Raw genomic sequence first — 21,397 nt, forward strand, 5'->3', positions numbered from 1 at the left:
ATACATGTATCACCCTTGTGCCTCGTGTATGCCATGCATATGTGTATACATAGAGGGGAGGAGGAAGTGTATGAACACAACACGTTCTGGTGAGAAGCCGAGGGCAAAGGGGCTGAATGCAGATGTAGGTATGGACAGTACATTGTGGGACTCTCATTATTGCTAATCCTTCTCTCTTCCTTTCTCTAAGTAACAGTCTCACAGAATAGTTACAGAGTGTGGATCCAAGCAGAAGTCACAAACGCTCTCAGATTACCAAAAGCAGGGTCTTGGAAGTCTGCAGGGAAACAGCAATTTAGGAAGTGCCCAGCCACACACAAGCTCGTTCCTGAACACCTCTGTTGGCACAACACCAGCATGAAAAGCAGCCATGGTTTTCTGCTGCCTAGTCATCAAAGAAACTCCTCACTGAAACCACATGCAGAACCAGTCAGATGCTTCTCTGTAGTGACCACTGAACAAACAAATCTCCTTAAGTGATGCAAAAAGGAATTATTTGAACACTGCCACCTCCACAGGGAGAGTCCTGGCACAGAGAAGAATGGCTACCATTGTGTCAAGGTGGTCATCTCCCTTGACAGCTGCAGAGCAGGTAACTGTGGGCTGCTTTTTTAGCAGCAGTAACAAAGCTAAAAAGTCTGCAATGTTGAGTGACATACACAAATGGGCAATCCTGCAAACAAAGAGACTGTACTTTCTGGGTCTTGCAATATGATGCCTGTGAATGGATTTTTCTGGACTGTGTGGCCATCTAATGAGATGGGATGAAGTGTAGCAGTATGTTCCTCAGAGCAAAGAACGGAAAAGTAAAAACAGATCAGCAATACAATCTTTTACAGTGTACTTTGATTTTTTTCCTAGAGAAATTATGTGAGAACAATCAATTCAGTTATGCTCAGTGATGTCCACATTAGTGGACAAGGGAAGAGCTACAGATGTCATCTATCTGGACTTCTCTAAGGCCTTTGACAGGGTTCCCCTACAACATCCTTCTCACTAAATTGAAGAGACAGGAATTTGACACATGGACTGTTTGGTGGATGAGGAATTGGTTGGATGGTTGCATCCAGAGGGTAGTGGTCAATGGCTCAGTGTCCAGATGGAGACTGGTGACAAATGGTGTCCCTTGGGAATCTGTACTGGGACCAGTACTGCTCAATACCTTCATCAATGACATGGACAGTGGGATCAAGTGCACCCTCAGCAAATTTGCCAATGACACGAAGCTGAGCGCAGTCAATAAGCCTGGGGAATGCCATCCAGTGGGACCTGGACAAGCTCAAGAAGTGGTCCCATGTGAACCTCATGAGGTTCAACAAGACAAAGTGCAGGGTCCTGCACCTGATATATTTTCTATGTTTTAAAGTACCTTAAAATATTTTCAAATACTGCTGTTGTTCAAACATTACTTCTGATAGTCTCTACTTTCAGGAATGCAAGTCAAACTGAGTAACAAAAGGCAGGCCATGAAATAAAAATCTGAAAGGAGAGAAACCTACTATAACCCTCCTAAAAAAAGACATTTGGCAACATATTTTTCAACATAAAATATGAGAAATGCTAGTTCATTTAACATTTGTATTGCCAAAAATTTGAATCATATGACATACACATGGCTGATTTTCTCTCAGGAGTAATAAAACCTTTCTTGCTATTGGACGGTATTTGCAAACCTCTGAATTCTGAGAACTGACTGACAATTTTTAAACTTTATCTGGTGACAAAATATAATAAATATAATATAAAAGTTATTTGCGTAAGAAAAATAAATTTAATATTTTTTACAGAATGCCATTGTTTCCAATTTTGCATATTAAAGTTTCTTTCACAACAGACTGTATAGTAAGTGCTAGAAAGAGGCTCTTATTACACCAATTACAGAAGAGTCACATACAAAATTCTAGAGGCCAAATTAATCAGTACTATCTTTCATCTGGTTTTGGCCATTGTTGGAGAACAGATGCTGGCCCAGATGTACCTTTGTTGTAACCTAATACAGGTTAAATTTTTAATTTTGCCCTGGTTGCTACTTTGTATAGTTGTTTTTCATACCGTGTACTATAAGTATGCTTTTAGAATACTCCGTATACTCTCTCAGTTACACTGGTAGAACACATATATTCACACAGATGTGACACTGGAGCAAAACAGCACTGATGACTTTTTAGGTTGTCAAGATTACATCACATCATTAGAAGACCCCATCCCTTTCCGACACCTGAAGACCAGAATTTTGAAAGTATTTAACAGTTTTATGCACCTTATTCCCACTCTAACCACATTTAGATTAAGTACTCCAGACGCCTGGGAGACATATGTTTTCCAATTTGACCCAGATTTGCCAAAGAAAAGGATTAATATGCAGTTAGGCAATATTACTGACCAATATCTTACAGTGGAAATGTTATATTTCAAAATTTTAGTTTTGGAGTTTTTGTTTTTAAACGAGAAGTTGTATCTGTTCCAACTACCAAAGGAAGCTAGTTCATAGTCCAGCACTATCTGAAGAAAATCTTTCCCCAGAAATTTTTTTTTTTTTAGGAAGACTTATTGTTACTGCCAAGTATTTTATGCAAATTGTTTAGAATGCCTTTTTAATATAAGAATTGTTTCTGATTATCAAGTACTCTACACCTACACAGTGTGAAAAGTTACCATCTTCAGGCTTCTTTTTGCCTTTACTGACAATTTATCAAATTAAGTGCTACTACGTTTCGAAACACAGAATTCACTTGCTGCTGCCAGCGGAAAGTCAGAGAGACAAGTGAAAATCTGGACAAGTCATGCTGCTTGTAATAAATTAATGGAGCAGTATGCAAATTGAGCCTGGATATGGTTTTTGCCATTATTTCTTAACGAGTATTAAAAATACAATGTGTTGCTGGAAACATAATTACATAGAAGACGCTGGTAAAAAATAGACTTTTTAGTTGCACAAAAGTTAAGTAGTCTTTTCTGAAATGTCAGAGAAAAGCATTTCATTACAGAAAATTAAAGAGAAAAAAACCTTTTAAAATAGGAATTTATATGTAACTGCAAATTATTTTGAGGTAACCACAACAGCACATAGCAAACACCATGGCAATATTTTCTAAGAAATAATTTCATGTTTTCCTCACTACAGTGCTCTCCGTATATATAAACTGTCAATTGATACATTAAGCTTTCACAACACTGCAGATGATTTTTCACAGTAATTTAATTATATAACGTATAGAACAGAACATAATGCTTCTGCTCCACTATCACAGATATTAGTCACTGCTGTAATACAGGCTGATTTAAACGCCTGTCAGAGTATATGATTTGTCAGGGGAAAAATTCTTACTTAGGGGATGACAATAAAGTTTTTGCAACTCATCAATGACAACTCCTAGAAGAGATAAAAGCAAATAACTGGGAATTTAATTGCCCTCATCAGAAGACATCTGCTTCAATTGATGAGCAATACAATTTCCATGTCATTTTTATCTTCCTGCTACTAAGAACAAGCAGAAATACTTCTTTTAGTTTCATTTCAGCAGCAGTAGATTGTCAATACTTCCCAGACACAAAAAGATAAAGACACGCATGTTTTTAACACGTCAGTGTTGACTTACTGCATCATGCCTTACCTTAACTTCATTTGTAAAGGCACCTAAAGTCTACCGCTAAGCTCGACATGCAGCTACGTACCTGCTAAACAGGGCAGATTAATATGGAATTCTATTTTACTATTCCATAAATCATAGGCCTATTAAAAATTTGCAGCGAGCTCCTGTCCAGTATCTTCAAACTGTAAATAGTCTTAAGAAGAATGGTTCAAAAAAATGCTACCCTTGGACTGAGAGATTCAAGCTGACAAACACCAGAGATCTGGCAAGGCCAAGCTTTGCCATCTCTAGAGAAATCAATAAAATACCACCATCTTTTTCTTCCAGTTGCAAAATGGCTAGAGATCAAATACCGGGGGAAATACAGCCTATTTTTCACAGAGATAAAACAGCTATTAACTTCAAACAAAGATATGAATATCTTATTCCTCCTGATCTATTCTCAAGCACTGTGGTAGCAGGCACAACACACCGGATATAATGAGACCAGCAACAAGATACATGGTGAGATTATTATTAGCATTTTGTTCATGTACTGCTTTTCATCTACAAAACGAGTATACAGAAGCTCTGAAAAAGTATCTGACCTTTATTTTTATGGACTCCAGTAAAGCAGGAGAATACATTCTATGAAAAGAAAAAACCTGACAATAAGCAACCAGGGAAATCTTGTATTGTAACGGAGGGATCTGCAATAAACTTGCAGAACGCAATCTTCTTGGGTTTGTAATATGTGGCACTGTTCCCAGTAAGACAAAGAATTCAGCTCATGCCAATAACAGAGTTTCTTGTTCAAAAGACACTTTCTGAAGTGTCCAACCTTTACCTCTTGAAATACACGTGGTTTGCAACAATCCACGTTGTACTGCAAGCCCCAGCCTGATGGTTTTCCCTGGGAAATACCAGTCTCACTGGTCAGCTGCATAAAACCATCAGTCTGGGGCTTGCAGTGCACACATCCCAGCTCAACCCAGCACAGAGAGCAGAGAGCCAGGGCTCTGCCCAATCTAACCACTATGCCCCGGGCCTTCCCATCCCAGCTTCTTTATCAGCTGTTGTGTGTCTCCTGGCCACAGCGATATTTTCATTTGTATCTTACAGAAGCCAATGGGAACATGCAATAACATTAACAGAAAAATCTGTGACAAGATGTTTGGTGGATGACTGAGAGTTTCTACAATTCCAATAGCTTGGTGAGGTCTTAAAGCAATACTGCAATCTAACCCTCCCCCAAAAATTCCATCATAATTAATGTGGTATTTCCCTAAAGCTTGAATGCATCTACAGTTAGGATCACATTTCTTAAATTATATTTTTATATCTTTTTAACAGGCACTGTTTAAATTACTTGGTCTTATGACATGAAGCTAATAGAATTCATGTCTGTACAGCAAAATGCTGACTTGCTGAGTCCCACTGCAGCAAGGGCAAATTTCAGTAAGTTCTTGATAATGTATTTTTTCCTTGAACTGATGCAAGGAAGCTCCAATTTACACATTGTTCCAAATACTACAGTTGAACAAAGTGCACAGACAAATTATAAAGTATGCTTTTTATCTTAATAAATAATTTCATACATCATAAAAGTAGATGTACTAAATACCTGCTTCTAACTAGCTGCCCAGGGTGAGGAATTCAGATATTTTCATATTGGCCAAGCTTACTCCTGAGAACTGGAAATTTCTGTTTTATCTTTTCAAACATATGAAAATACTGGCGGGGGCGGAAAGCATAAAAACAGTGCCTCCTTACTTCATCTATCTGTTTCCTCTGCATGATTTGAGTTATATTTGCTACCTTTATTGATAAAAAAATCCATTCTATTTTCACTTCAGTAAGATTTCAGAAATCTATTTCTAAGATCATTAAGGTCCTTCTTGGGTCTTCAAATCACTGGGAAGAAAAATAATTTTTCTCCCAGAGAAAAGTGGGATTTTATTGCTTTTTAAAAGGTGATGTCAGTATTTCTTTCCTCAGCAAAGGAAATTTCTTCAACTCTGCATTTTCTTCTGCCATCTGTTTTGTACTAAGATACAACAAATAAAGGGGATTTGTATTTTGTTCCTATTGTCTAAAAATATCTCAATTTTTTAATGCCAGGAACAATCAAAAAAGAAAGCAAATTTCTAATTCTGGAACAGACAGCAGGTGCAGTATTCTATTGGTCATGATTTTGGGTGGAGAAATACAGTTTTACAGATAATTTAAATTTTTCTTCCGACTCTGAGGCTAGACATAGAGCTTGGAAAAGGCCAATTACTGTGCCAAAAAAAGCACACTCTGGTAAATGCTGTGTGATTTTAACCAGTTGACTTCAGTTTTCATCCGCCAACTGTAGGTGATTTTACTCTAGATCACTGCTCAGGCAAAGTTGAACTTTTTTTCCAAACAGTAGAAAAATATCTACTGTGAACAAACAAGAAATAGACAACAAAACTTACATTTGATGGTGACCTGAGGTAGCACTTGCTCAGTCAATGTTAATTTATTTCTGTATTTAATTGAAAACTGTATTTAGCACTCACTTTTTAAAAAATATGGGTCAACAAACTGCTGCAGAATAACTTCCAATGGTTTTTAGGTTAGAGGGGAGTGGTAAAAAGACCAATGTCTCAATCAAATCCCTAATTTGATAAAATAACTTAGATAGGGGCAAGAAGAAGGAAATTATAACCAAATGTGATCCCATTACAAATTAAAATAAATACTAATATATTCTCAGATATCAGACTGAAAACACTGGTATCTATAAAATATTTCTGGCACTGCACTGCCAACAAGTAAAGATAAAACAGAACAATTATTCAAATGAAAGTGAAAAGAAGTCTTCCACATATTTTACTCTCACAGCTGCCACTGTACATTGATGTTTATTTAGCACAAAATTATTTAATTTTTAACAGTAGAATAACTTAGTAGATGAACTACAAAAATCTTCAGTGAGACTGACCAACTAAGATGTCACCATGACAAGTAGAACTACCACCTTGAACCACGAAAGCAGAAAGTACGCTTTCTTCTTGAACTATGTTTGCACTTGCGATGACAAAGAGGACAAGCTTATGTGGTTTTTTGACTGAGCTGTGGGTAATACACACTTTAGGAGCTCAGAGTTGAAAACAACCTGGAAAAGCTAACATTCATTCATTAAAAAAATACTTAAAGCCATTAAAATAGATCATTTCAATACTTACCAAAGCTAAATCTAAGTTACTAATAATGCGAACAGTTTCCTTCCTGTTTTTCATATCAGGCAGATCTATATAGACCTGAGTGTTCTGTCCTTTATCTTTTCAATAACAAAATATCTTAAATGCACTGTTAAGTAGTATCTGCTACATCACTGTAGTACGTGGTCCTATAATTGAATTATCTTGCCTCTCCACATCACTCTAAACAATTTTTTGCTTATCATAATAACAAAAAAAGACAACCAAAGAACAAAGCCTTCACATACTGTACCTGCAAAGCACAGTTCATCATTCGCACAATGTAGTCAAACTGTTGATGGTCCAGAATTGCTCGATTTTGTTTAACATGCAGGCCTAATTCCTGTGTCAGGCAGTGCCGAGCTGCCTTTCCTTTTAGGGCTCTCAGAGCTGCAGGCAGGGTCTGGAGAAAAGAAAATCTAACTTTATGAAAATGAAATTAAATGGCAATATTCATACTGAATATCATTCATTTTTTATTAAGACACTGCAAGTGACAGGGTAGTAAAGAACAACTTTGGAAATGACTCATCAGCTTGAATATCAAACTTTCACATAATGGTTGGTTTAGCTTGAGTCACTAAGTATTACATTTTTCCCATGTTTTTTTCAAATGCATTAAACAGCATTTCTCACCTACATCTGTTAATAGAAATGATCAAATATGGACATGCATTGAATGGATGTGAAATCAGAAATGGATTATTATGCATGAAAGCAAGCGCCCTATTCTGTACCAGCCAGGCCAGGTCTTGAGTTAACATATCAAGCCCAACCAGCATGTTTTGATAAGCAGTGAATGACAAATGGCTTTAGGGGTGGCATACCTCTCATAGCGATGAGGCCACAAGACTGTTTGGCACTGTTTTAGGGTAAACTGCATATCTAATATTTATGTCGATGTTTTAAAGATGCAGGAAGTGCTACATCAGTGATTATCAACCGTGGCCCTTTAGACTAGATTTAATGGGTGGTAACAGATAAATAAGAACAGGCAGCCTATTGCCTAAGGACAAGTTTACCATGCAGGGAGACAAAACACTACTGCGTTTTTCAAAATGCCTGTAAGTTGAAAGAGGTTAAAAACTACTGTTACACATGCATCAAAAACCTTCAGATAGAGCTACACGTTTTATTAGGACTTTTCCCATATGCATCTTCATAACATAACTTCTAAATCAAGAAACACTCATTTTCTATCTTGAGCTGCACAGCCTCAGAGATATACGGGTGATACTTTTCTGAGAAATAAAAAAAAAATCTTAAAAAAATTTTACAGTCATTTTCATACGTAGAATTGGATTTGAGAATAAGTTTGGGTGAGTGTTCTAGAATTAATAATTGAAAACTCTACAGACAGGACCTAAAAAACCCATCAACTTCTTAATGTAAAAAAGTAAGAATGTCAAGGATGACAACTCAGTAATACATTCTAGAGAAGACAGACATGCCAAATATTTACATTCATCTCCGAGTTCTATCAAATTACTGATTTTTAAAACCAGCAAATTTTACTGTACTGAAAATTAGAAAGAGTTGGTTGAGAAACATCGAAATGTCTGTGTAAGCCTTTTGTTTACATTCCTCCTAATCAATACTGCTAGACCAACATATACCCCTTTTTAAAAAAAAAAGTGTGGACAATACCGTTTATAATGGTAATTAACAAAAAGGGCATCAACACACCCATGTAGTATTACAAACAGGTTTTCAAAACCATTAGCTTCATATGACACACAGTACTGCATTTAGATTATTAGTTTTATTGCTTACTTCATTCATTTAAATGGTTAAAATAATCATTAGTATTTGAAACGACTTCAAAATGTACTTTACTCATTAAAAGAACAAAGGGTTATTTGGGAAATTTATAATTTCATTTTATTACCTTTTCAGTCTCCAAAAATTTGTTTTCAAAAATAAACGAGATGCAGTTTCTAACAACTTCCAGCCTTTGTGCACTGTTGAAAACTGTGCTTCCTTTTTCCATTATGGAAACTAGCAAAGAAAAAGAAAAATAGACATCTGTGAAATGTCTTCTGCAAGAGCCACAAAGAATATCAGAAAGTTTTTTAAAAAAAATGTAAAATTTAAAGTCCCCTCCATTTCATTCTGTTAAGAAAAACACCATTAGTAGGCACATACAGATGGGAATACAAGATTCTAAATCTTTGGTTTTCCTATACTATCTGAAGAAGAGAGTGTTCTGAATTTTAACTAAAGCAGTTGATTCTCTTTACTACTTGTTCTATTTGTCTCATATAGGCACAAAGAGATTCCAACCTCTAATGTATTAATGAAATATATCAATAAATACAAATTAATAATAAAAATGTGTGCATGTGTGTTCTGCAGTGAACTATGTAGCCTTGCATATTTTGCAGCAGTAGGTAACTATTTTTCCCTAAAAAACACATTTGCTATGCTAAGAATTTCGTGAAATCTTGAAGGGCAAACCTGTCAAACCTGTTCTCTTATCTAGATTCCAATTTGCTGAGATCTAAAGATTATTTTCTTAACATGGTGTTTCGCTCTGAATTTTCGAGGAAATTCAGAATGAAAGAAATAACATTCTCTGTTTCTTATCATGTGAATAGAATACAAATGCAGAATATGCCCTTCGTGTAGAGAAGCTACAAGATAATGAGCTCCTAATATCCAAGGATTTTGACACACAGGACAGCAGGGAGTATGAGTGTGAAAGCTCTTCCTTGAAAAAAAAAGAACACAACCAAACCCACGACTAACTTTGACATGAAAATGAACTTATTAAGAAAGAAAACCTTCTCTTGCACCTAGCCTTTTAAAGAGAGACAGCAGAACACAAGTGCATACTCTTTAAGTGAGTGACAGCTTCAACGATACAGTCAACAGCAAAGGCAGGTAAATAGAGTTTATCTTCTTACATAAACCCAAAGAGAAACAGGCCTGGAAGGGGCCTCAAGGGGCCATCTAGCTCATCCTGCTGTCCCTAGACAGGATCAACTGTATTTATGTTATTTCTCATGTTTGTCTAGTAAGTTCCCAAAGTTCTGTGATAACAGACTCCATGGCTTCACAACAAACCCATTCAACTGCCTTACAATCCTCATTTTACCAAGTTTTTCCTGTCAAATAACTCTACTTTTGTGCTGCAATTAAACCCATTATTTCTTATCACTCCAGATTATTCCCTTTCTTTTTTTAACAGCCTCGTAAGTAATTGAAGACTGCTATTATGTGTTCCCTTAGTGTTCTATTTTTCAGTCTAAACAACTCTCCATCTTTCCTTGTAGGTCACATTCTCCAGACCGCTGGTCATTCTTGTTGCTTTTTTCTGGACTCCCTCCAACAGAACCAACAACGGAGACAGTCTTCCAGTGTCCAAAAATGGATACAAACAGTCCAGCTGAGGTCTTACAGGGTACAACGAAAGGATTTCTCCATGGAGTTCACTGACTGTACTCCTGTTTATACATCCTACTAAGATGTTTGTCCTTTTTGCAATAGCTTGATATAGTTGGGTCATGTTTGCCCTAAGATCATTATAATCCCCAAATTAATTTCTGAAGAGCTGTTGCCTAGTCACCTGATCATGCCTATGCAAGTGCAATACCTTATTTGAAGAAAATCAGTAAAGAAGGACAAAATTCAACAGAGACCAGAATCTCTAATTTTTCAAAATTGATTTGAATTCTAATCCCATCCTTAAGTTTAGCAAGCTCTTCCAGCTTTGTGTGTCCTGCAAGTTTACTAAACATACTTGTTTATGCCATCATTCACATTGATGAATATGACTAATGGAATTTTTCTGGCATTAAAATGAAATTGACAGGCCTATAATGTCTACATCTGTTCTTTATAGTTAAATATACATATATTTATTTAGAGACAGATGCTATGTTTGTTCCTTGCCTTCTTCCAGTAATTTACATGTCTTCCACTAGTGTCAGGGGAGAAATCCTAACAATTCAAAGTTCGCTTCAGCCAGTCCTGCAAGTATGCTATTCATCAGACCTAGATAAGTAGACAATATTTAATTTAATAGTTCAATCTAACTCAGATCAAATCCTTTTTTGTTGTTAGTAATTATGCCATTCACACTCTGGATGTCTGACTTCTTAGTAAAGGGTGATGCAAAATGGCCCTTAAAATTGCAAAGAGGCAAGTCTATGTCCTAAACTTTACTACAATCACTAAAAATACTGTATTGACATGGAATTGGGAGCAACACATTGCAGCCATGCTAATTATATATTCAACTCATGAGACAGGGTGACAAATAGGTAAGCTGAGGAACAACTAAACATACCAACGGGAGGACCTGCTGGAACAACGCACTTCTTGTCCCCCCGGGTGGCAGGGGGAGCACCCTGACTCCTTGCGAGGCCTTCCTGGAGGAGCTCCTGCACCCGGCACTCATTGATGCGGGGGAAAGGGAGGATGTGAACCCGCAAGTGGGAGCCCTCCGTGGGCCGTGGCACTTTCTGGAATGCTATGTGGGGATTGGGATTCTCCTGCAGGTCAGAAGCAAAAGGTTATACACAGATATGTTACGTAGTGTTACCTTCCATCTCATCCAAATTTATTGCTGTTTTGTGTATCTGTCATATCTGAAAGATTAAGAAGCCAAGTATCTAGCACCACCAACCAATATCATGTTTCATATTCGTATCACCCTTGATTCATTATCTGTAATACTTCCAACTGTGTTAAAGGTTTTGATAAAATTATTTCAGTCAACAAAATTCCAAAATAAAGAGAGCAGAAGAAAGCCACTGCTTAACTTAGGTTGATTTTTTGCAGCTTAATAAATATTTAGGACTTGAATAGAAACTAGTTTGACAATCAACCTCTTTGTTAGAGAGAGGGTTGAAGAATTTTAAAACATACAATCTCTTCACTGAGTACTGAGAAATATTCTCATCTTGATGAAAACTACAAAGTGAAAATTCATTTTTGTACTATGTTGTATAAAACTATGGCTGTCCTTCATTAAGGACAAATTTTCTATCTTCTGTATGTCCCATATGAATGTCACACAGCTCACTGTTTGCCCTAAAAAAATGGAAAAAGTTAGTATAGGTGATCAAAGAGAGTAAATAATGGGCCAAAACTACAAGGAAAGTAAAAAGAAGCTGTCACATCAGATTTTGAGGTGTTCTCAAAGGATAGAAAAGACTTGTATTGTTGCAAAACTACTAGAATTTCCACTGTAAAATAAATATTTGCCTACATGATTCTTCACTTGCTCTTTTACGATCTCTGTTTTCTCTTCCTTTAAAAGAAAATGTAATAAGCAGCCCCAAAGAAAACTTTTATGCTTGCTTTTGCATTTTCTTGCAGAGGTCTTCAGAATTAAAAAAAAATAATTAAAAAACAGTTTCATATTGCAGAACACTGACTTAATTTTTTTACTAAAATAATTGCTGCATCTGCTACTATATAATTATTATATTTGTCTTGATCCTGACATGATCACGCAATACTGAAGACATTAGCAAAATACACCCCGTACCATACAACAGAGATGTGACTGTATGTGGTAGATTTGAAGACATGCTGTATGTATGTAGGCAAGGTCGGTTGGCGTTTGTCAATACCAGATACAGTATCAGTGTAATACGAACATGTGTTCCTATATGTGGACATGCATCTTCTGCCTCTGGTGTTCAGCAATTGGAAAGACTATGTACATCACAAACCACTAAGTTTCACTCAACTGCCTCTGTGTGGATTTCAGCTTGTTTAAAACACACTTTCCAGAAAGATATCCTAAAGAGAGCAAGATATGAAAATTTCTTTCAATTTTTTCCCCTCAAATGGTTGATAATCTCTCCTGTTTGAGTTTTTTTCCTGACTTCAGGTTGTACCTTTTCCAAAATACAGCTGAGATCTACACGTTCCGTGAGGATTCTACCACCATTCAGAAGATCACATCTCACATCTTGAGGAGTGTGATGATCAATCAAACAAAACAGGATATTTTCTACTCTTCATTAATCGTGTTTGAATTTACTGTTATCCGATTGTGCTGTTACTTATTACTGGCTATGTACCACTGCCAAAGGGCTACCCAATCAATTTGATTTCTGTTGTAATAGCACAACTAGCTTGCAATAAAACTTGTAAACAGGAGCTAGCTTGATACTTTCATTTACAGGAGCAAAAGCCAACAAGGAGATCAAATGCATCAACTTGAGAAATAGCAGTCAAAACAAACCAGTTACTTAGCCATACAAATTCTTTGCAGAGGAAAATTTAATGAAAAAAGTGAAAAATCTATCTAGAGGGATGAGAGCAGCAGATGCCAGAAGAAGCAAGGCAAGGAAAGGGAACACAATCTCAGCAGTGGCTAACAGATGACATACAACAGAAAACGCCAGAAAGGGGGAATAACGATTCCACATTCCATTTAATGGAGAAGAGAGATCCAGAGGAAAGATACAGAAAGAGTTACTTTAGTCTTGGCCATCACAAACCTAACCTCAGCTGCATATGCTATTAAGAATGTAGGTCTCATGTCTTCAACTGCTGAAGCAGCATATGCCAAGAACTTGTCTAGATTTTCCACTTGTACCAGCTAGACTAATACAAACATTATCTCTCCCTAACAAACCCTGTTTCTCATATGTATCTAGACTGCCACAGCTACAATATGATGACTATTTAAACTGTGGAACAAGATGTCAAAATATGTCATGCAGTGAGTTTAAAATGAGGCAGCTCTAGTCGTAATTTATAGAAGCAATGTTACTCATCACAGTGCTTTATTCTAAGACAGCTGTATACGCAGCTACTAAAAATCTGGCTTTTAAACACACTAAGTCACTGACCTAGCGGTAATGAAACAGCAGATCAATCACAATAGTATAAAAGAACTGCATCATAAGAGAAGACTAAAATGAATTCATTTTGACAATTAATTTAAGAAATAATGTTGCACACTTATTTAAGAAATAATGTTGCACATTTGCACATTCTTAAGCTTTATAGGCTCTTTCATTCTAAAAAGGATCTATATCCACTAGAAAACAAATAGAAAGGTTCACCATCTCCTTTGGATTAATTTAGTATCATAATACTGATGTGATGTGTTGTGATGGTTGGAGGCCATCTTGGGCATAGCAATCACAAAATTATAGCTTTTGATTCTCAGAGAAGTAAGGAGGGGGGGTCAGCAAAACAGCCACCTTCAAATTCCAGGGGCAGACTTTGACCTGTTTAGGAGACTGGCTGAGAGAGTCCTTTGGGAGGCAGCCTTGAAGGGCAAAGGACTCCAGGAAGGCTGGGCATTCTTCAAGAAGGAAATTCTGAAGTTGTAGGAGAAGACCATCCCCATGTGTCAGCAGATGAGCCGTCGGGGAAGAAGACCAGCCTGGCTGAACAGAGAGCCTTGGCTGGAACTCAGGAAAAGAGAGTTTACGACCTTTGGAAGAAGGGGCAGGCAACTTAGGAGGACTACAAGGAAGATGTCGTTACAGGGGGAGAAAATTAGAAGGGTCAAAGTCCAACTAGAACTTTATCTGGCTACTGCCATAAAAGACAATTAAAAATGTGTCTGCAAATACATTAGAAACAAAAGGAGGGCTAAGGAGAATCTCCATCCTTTATTAGATGCCAGGGTAAACATAGTGACAAAGGATGAGGAAAAGGCTGAGGCACTAAACACCTTCTTTGCCTCAGTCTTTAATAGTAAGACCAGTTGTTCTCTGGGTTCCCAGCTCCCTGAGCTAGAAGACAGGGATGAAGAGCAGAACCCCCATAATCCAAGGGGAAATGTTTAGCAACCTGCTACACCACTTAGACACACACTAGTAACTTAGATAGCGTTAACCTGAAAGACCTGAATTCAGAAAATGCACATCGCTATGTTAAACACCACTATTAAATTAGTAAAAGAGAATTTAATATTTATTCAGAAGTTTTTGTTTCCAATAACTTAATTTTAGATCATAATAAAAGATGATTGCATCAGCACTTTTGATTAAGAGAATCCTACAGGATGTGGAGGTTTATCATGGAATAAATAATATTTTATTACAAATCAAATCTCAGAGATGAAATTAATCTATGTAATAAATATTCTGATGAGTGACGTTTCTCTTCATTTTCCACAATATATATTCTCTTATCGGAAGTCTGAAGTGTCAGTGTAAGTATTAAGATACTCCAATAAGTATGCTACACCACATATGGACAAGAGACAACATTTCATACACATTTTTAAATGTGAAATGGTCTTAGTCCGCAAAGACATATTTGCTCTCTCTTCTAACATCTACTATCAACAAAGTAGATTAAATTGTGCATCAATTCTTTCTTTCAAAAAAAGTATAACAGTTGTTTAGCAATTTCAGAGGAAAAGAGATGGAGCGAGTAAGTGAATGAGTGTGCCTGAAGATAGACACATGAATTCTGCAATGAAGGACAATATCAAAGCCAGACTAACCTCATTTAACACACCCTACTATTCACACATTCCATTTACTTGAAATACATAGATGTATTTTTCCATCCAAAATCTACTGACACAAAACATGGCTGAATGTACTTGTTGTAAAGTTTTGGATTTCCTATGGAAAAGATACTAATTTTACCCCAAACAAAGACTGCATTGACGCTGACAAAATGCTTAAAGGCAATTCATTTTGGAAAAAAGAAGACACCCACAACCCAGCTTCCCTCTTCCTCCCCAAAAATCCCAGAATTTAGCAGTACTTAATAACTCTTGTGATTTTTTTATAGAAGAGCACATGTAAATTATAGTTTTGGAGAAGTGGGATACAGAAAAGAAAGGCTGAGAAAGGTGCTAACTGACTGTGTAACAGATATTGTTCTGTGGATTCTGAATGACAGGAAGTATGAAGGGGAGGGAGATTAGCTGATGAAAAAAGAAACAAACAACAAGCAAAAAAAACCCCATCTAATGGAATGGTAAGAGATTTTACAAAAGCACCATGTAACTTAAAGGCACAATAGGAAGGCACGAATGAAACTGGAAGTGGTATTCTAGGAAACCTAGAGAGTCCAAGACTGCGGCTGTAAGAAATGAAATAGTGCTTGCTGAGCACACAAACCATGGGGACTGGATTGCACAGCAGGAAAGATCTACTGAAAGTATACATTATGGCAAATTGGATGTACAGTTTTCATATGCAAAAGTGTTGGGAGGCAAGAAAAGAGTTGTATTTGGCATGGACAGGTTGCAGTAGAGAAAAAAAGTTTTTTCTGTACAGTACAGAAAAAACAGTACATTATGTGAATACACACTAAGAAAATAGAACGCTAAGTAGCAGTACCTATGCGTAAATCAATATTAGCATTAATAAATCAATATTACCATATTCAACTTCCTTCACATGTACAAAATTGGTAACATTTGAAGTTCCAAAATCTTTCATTATAACGCAGATGATGACTACCACAAGCAGTCACTTCTGTTTTTCAGATACTGGATCAATCTCACAAATAAGAATTTTCAATGTTACTATCTCAACTCTAAAAGTGCAGCAGGTATAGTAAACTTACATTTTTGAAGAGCTGTTCTGCAAGTTCTCTAACATGTTTTATCATTTTCGGTGGATTACCTTCCTCGGCTTTAATTCTTTCGACTTCAAAGGCTACCAACTTTAAAATAGAAAAAAAAAATGTTGATAATTCAACTAAAAATAATTTATTTCCTATTCAAGTTATGAAATGTTAATCTTAAATTGAAACCCAGCAAAGAAAACTGAACACTGAAAAATGTGCAATGTCACATTGCTCTGGAACATGAGACATTTTCACTTTCTTACAGGGCTGCTGTTACTAGAGTTTATAGTCCTACCTAAGACAGAAAGTCCTACATAGCTAAAACATTCCTTTAACATTTCTAATACCACAATTTGTATTTCTCATCTATACTACTACTATGCAGAATTAATACCAAACTCTATTTTTACTCTACATTCAAATAAAAGCCAGCAGAGTAAAAAGATTGCATTACTTTTTAAAAGAAAAAAATGTTTGTCCCAGTTTATATTGTTGGGTATGTATTTAATTTAATATTTCTCAATTACTTTTTCAATGTTTCTAAGAATATAATTAAATTATTCAAAATAATCCTCTACTAGCACATGTGATGCATTATGAAGTTCCAAACCTGACAATTGGAATAGCACTACCATGATTTATATAACTGTTTAACTTCATACATACGAGCAGGGCATAATTTTACGGAAGTAAGCTAGAAATGTATGCTTAGTAGAAAATGAGAAATGAAGTTTAGGTATAAACTTAAGATAATAAACTGTAAGGATTCAGAAGAATTTTGATAGTTTTTCACGTGCTTAAATATCATAGGTACATTTTAATTTCCTTGGAAACATAGGAATGGTTTTTACCTCATCAAAAAGATCACAGGTTCTGAAGGGAGGACCCCTCTCTGACACAAAGCCAGCAAAAGCCATTCCATTGAGAACTTTGGTTAGAAAGTCATTCTCAATTAAACCTCGCTGCCCCAAGAAGGCTGCCTGCAATAAAGACAGAAAAAAAAAAATGCAGGTATTTTATCAGTATCAAAACTACAACCAACTATTTATGTACTAGCAGTTAAACAGTTTCACCAGCTTATAGTAATACATGGTACTTTCTAATTTTATACCACCTAGTATCTTTTTATACCTAAATTCAGGAGTGATGTAACAGGAAGTTTAATGCACACATTTTACAAATCTCAGAAAACTAGTACTTTCAAGCATTGTTTTCTAATTACATACATATGTTTTCAAAATTCCTTAATGATTCCTCAAATGTATCTTTGTATTAAATTTTAATGTTAGCTTTGTTTCACATTTCATCACTGTCCCTGCATTTAGTCACACTGAAATATATTGATACAGCGCTATGTCAAAATGATATGCTTATCACATGTAGATTATTTTTTTTTTTCAAACTTGAACACTTGTTCAAAAGGCAAGTTCATGGGAATAATGTGACACAAACAAGTATTAACTAAATAAACATAACTGCTTCTCTTTTACCTTATGGAAATGAATTACTGGTTCAGCATGAATTCTGATCAGCTGAAGACAGGACCGGTATCCTTGGAAAAGTTGTGCAAATAGCCTAAGGAAGATTGCTCGCACTTCTTTATCCTGGAAGCAGTAATTGAATATGCTGTCAAAACATTTTCATATTCTCAACTTTTCTACACTTTGTATAATGTTATTTGAGAAACACCTACAAATTCATCAAACAATGCAGCAGTGTAGCATACGAAGTGGAGATACCTGTACATGCTTGAAGTTATCTTATGTGAGCCTACAGTTTCACTGATCTGTCCTCAGATGGCAATGATAGATCTAATACATATTCACCCCTTTACTCCTCCTGCTCTTTTCTATGCCTGCACAACAGCCCCTGGGCAACGCAAGTTTAACTGTTGGGGTGGTCATGTGGTGAATGCCATTAAGGAACTGCTGTGAGAGAAAACTGATGCTATATAAAGGAAAGAGGACTTATTATATTATTATATTATTTTATTATATTATTTTAGCAGTGCCATGAAGTGGGCAGGGGCGGCAGGGAACCTCAGGAGCCTAAGCTGGGATCACTGCTGCTGGCGGAAACAGGCTCTAAGCATCACAAGCATCACCATAGTCATCTGCTGTGGCTCTGCCAGACGAGGAGACTGCTCTAAATCTGCTCAGCTACTTGTCTAGGACTCTTCCAACTCACGTCTCCATTTGCCAGTCTACTGCAGCCAAAATAAGCCAGGGTTAGTTTAAGAAGTTTAAACCAGTAGATCTCTAAAGTCCTGGTTTATTTTGATTTAAATGACTTAAGGGAGTGCTTATGTAAACACCTATGGGTTAATGGAAATTATGTGAACAGTTGGGGGCAGACTTGGGGCAGTGACATCTTCAGCCCGCCCAGAAGCAATAAAGACTGATCAAATCATGTGCCACCCACATTATTTTACCTTAGCTCAGGTACCTACTTGGACTGCTGCCACGTCTAAAACCTGAGGTCCAAAAAATTGTTTTATGACCTCAGGTTTATGGAGTCTCAAAGGACTTTTAAAACAAACTAACTTTAAAAGTTACAAGCACCGAAGAGTATTAGATTAATGAATCAGGTAAACAGCTGGTCAGCTAATCAACAAGCAAATACAACCTAAATAAGTTAAAGCTTAGAATTATTTTTTAAAGAAATAAGTTCAGGTATAAGATTCTATAACGTTGTCCTATTAGAATATTTTTCCAGATGTCTAGATTCTTGTCTGGAACATGACTGGTGTTATTCTATTTTTAAATTCGTTTTGTAAGGTCTTACTTTACTGAGAGATATTCTCATTTACTTTGTGTCCAGGCTGCCCTCTAGGATTTTAACAGGTACATTTGTACCCTGACATTTGGACTACTTGAAAACATTTCTTTCAGATCTAAGAAAATTCTTATTGTGATACAAAATTATATTAATTTATAACTTCATTCAAAGTGAGATCTTAACTGAATTTTGCCATTAGTTTCAATGGAATCTGGATAACATTTTCTGTCTTCAGCAATTAAAAAACCCCATCTTAAAGAAATAAGAACAATAAATATATTGTACCATTTCAGAGTTACATGTTTTTGAATACATCTACACAAAAAGGCCAAGCTTTGTTCTTAAATTGAACTGGCTTTTGGATTTCATGTTGGACTACCAACTCACGTTCAACTGTAGACACTCCTACAAGCTAAAACCAGCAGTTTTAGCAAGCTGTTAAGTTATCGTGGCTTCACAACTACTTTTAATCTAAATGAACTAGATTTTAGTAGAAAACTTTCTACAGACTTCTTTTAGTATAGACAATATATAATTGTTTCATTCAGGATGAGGTTTATTAAAGCCAAATCCAATGTTAAAAAACATACAACTCCTTTCCCAATACATCCAAGCAGACAATGCTTAATAATTACCATTATTTTTGTAAAACTGGTGACATGTTTTGCTGACAACTTCTATCTTTACTCTTATTTCCCCTAAAATCTAGGTCTTGAATGACATTTTTAGTGTTTCTAAACTTTTCTTTCCTTGGGGTGGGGTGGGGGGGATGTCTATAAGAGAACTTAATTTCAACATTTACACACACACACAAAAGACCAATTTGTGCACTCGTGTAAAATTCTGCAGCTTTACTGGTCTACAAAACACAGATCAACAGACAGCAATATTTAAAGAAAATAAGGTGCTTCCATATTAATACAAATACATTTTAAAAACTTCTAACCCATTAGAATGCTATTACAGGGAAGAATGCAAAGTCCCGTGGCATTTCTTTGCTCCACCAATAATACTATAAAGGATATGAAAAAGAAAACACAAAGTAGAAATTTTTAAAAGCAGGTTAGTCTACAATTTCAACAGTTTTCTACTTAAGAAAGTCAGACATAACACAGAAATCTTACCAGCATTTTTGAGTGTGATAAAGCTGTTCGTGGGGGAGGAAATGCATAATCTGCTGTTTCCAAATCAGGATGCAAAACCTAGAGAATTTTTTAAACAAAATTTTTTTCCCTCATTTTGCTGAGGAAAGGACAAATTAATTTTTTCTTCTCAAATTAATATTAACTGATATTAAGTACCTCGAATAGCAGATTGAGTTAAATTATGAAGACTGTATGGAAATAAAGGTGGGAATAATTTTTCAGCTTCCGGTTTTTATAAGTGAGTTAGTTATCAAAAACTCTTATTACAGTCAATGAAGCTAATCAATATAGTTAGGGATTTTAGAGTTGATTAACCTGAAACAGATTAACAGGCAGAAAATTCTTCTCTTTAAGATAAGATTTGTTCAGAAGCCTCCAAATAAGGTGTTTTCAAACCTATGACAATTATAGTAAAAAGACAAACTGAACTACTTTTTTTGGTGATTCCCTAACGTAGAATCAATCATTCTTAAATACTGATACGGGGTATCACAGAAATAAACTTTAAGACTAATTGGCTATTCTTTTATTAAACTTCAAGATCATGTACAGTTGAAATGAATTTATGAAAATAGAAAAGAAGCTAAAATGAATAGTAACAATGCTGCTCAAACACTGAGGTTGAACTCCTATTAAAAATCATCATTAGGAAGGAAAAATCACTAACTTCCTCTTGACTAGTGAAAAAACATTTTAGTAGTAAATTACTGATTACATTAACTTCAGATAATAAATTCTTCTAAAAACAAGAGTCCTGGCAGGAATCACAGTTTTAAATCTCACATTTCTAGTGTATTTTAAAGTGATTTAATACTGAAATTAATTTTTCATTCTTTAAAAATAGGTGAGAGGATAGAAAACGGGGTTTGTATCAAAACATACTAGAGAAAGTGCCATTTGAGTCTGATGTAGCAGTGGCTCTGGTAGCTGAGAAAGATGAATACATTCAGGAATTTTAATTGTGCCTCCATCCAGGTCTGCTATGATTACATCTAACTGTAAGGAATAAACAAAAATATTATCAGTAGTGCATATTGTAAGCACAGTTTAAAAACACAACAGTTCAAAATTCATGATCTGCACCTAAGTTAAAAATAGAAATTAAAACAGTATTAACTTTCCTGTACAGAATGCTTTTGATAAAGGAAATACTCCAAAT

At 35.8% G+C, this 21,397-nt stretch overlaps 1 protein-coding gene across 1 annotated transcript in view; it reads right to left on the reverse strand.

Annotated features, from left to right (window-relative positions):
• SBF2 (SET binding factor 2) overlaps positions 1-21,397 on the reverse strand; it is a 272,334-nt gene that overhangs the window by 95,606 nt on the left and 155,331 nt on the right. Inside the window, exons 9-16 of the mRNA XM_074149757.1 lie at positions 21,121-21,234; positions 20,218-20,295; positions 17,806-17,919; positions 17,167-17,295; positions 16,313-16,411; positions 11,094-11,298; positions 8,691-8,800; positions 7,056-7,205 (exon numbers count right to left, since the gene is read on the reverse strand). Coding sequence (XP_074005858.1) covers positions 7,056-7,205; positions 8,691-8,800; positions 11,094-11,298; positions 16,313-16,411; positions 17,167-17,295; positions 17,806-17,919; positions 20,218-20,295; positions 21,121-21,234 — 999 coding nt within the window. The remainder of the gene's footprint in view (positions 1-7,055; positions 7,206-8,690; positions 8,801-11,093; positions 11,299-16,312; positions 16,412-17,166; positions 17,296-17,805; positions 17,920-20,217; positions 20,296-21,120; positions 21,235-21,397) is intronic.

Source organism: Numenius arquata, chromosome 6 (genome assembly GCF_964106895.1).
Source record: "Numenius arquata chromosome 6, bNumArq3.hap1.1, whole genome shotgun sequence".
NCBI lineage: Eukaryota > Metazoa > Chordata > Aves > Charadriiformes > Scolopacidae > Numenius > Numenius arquata.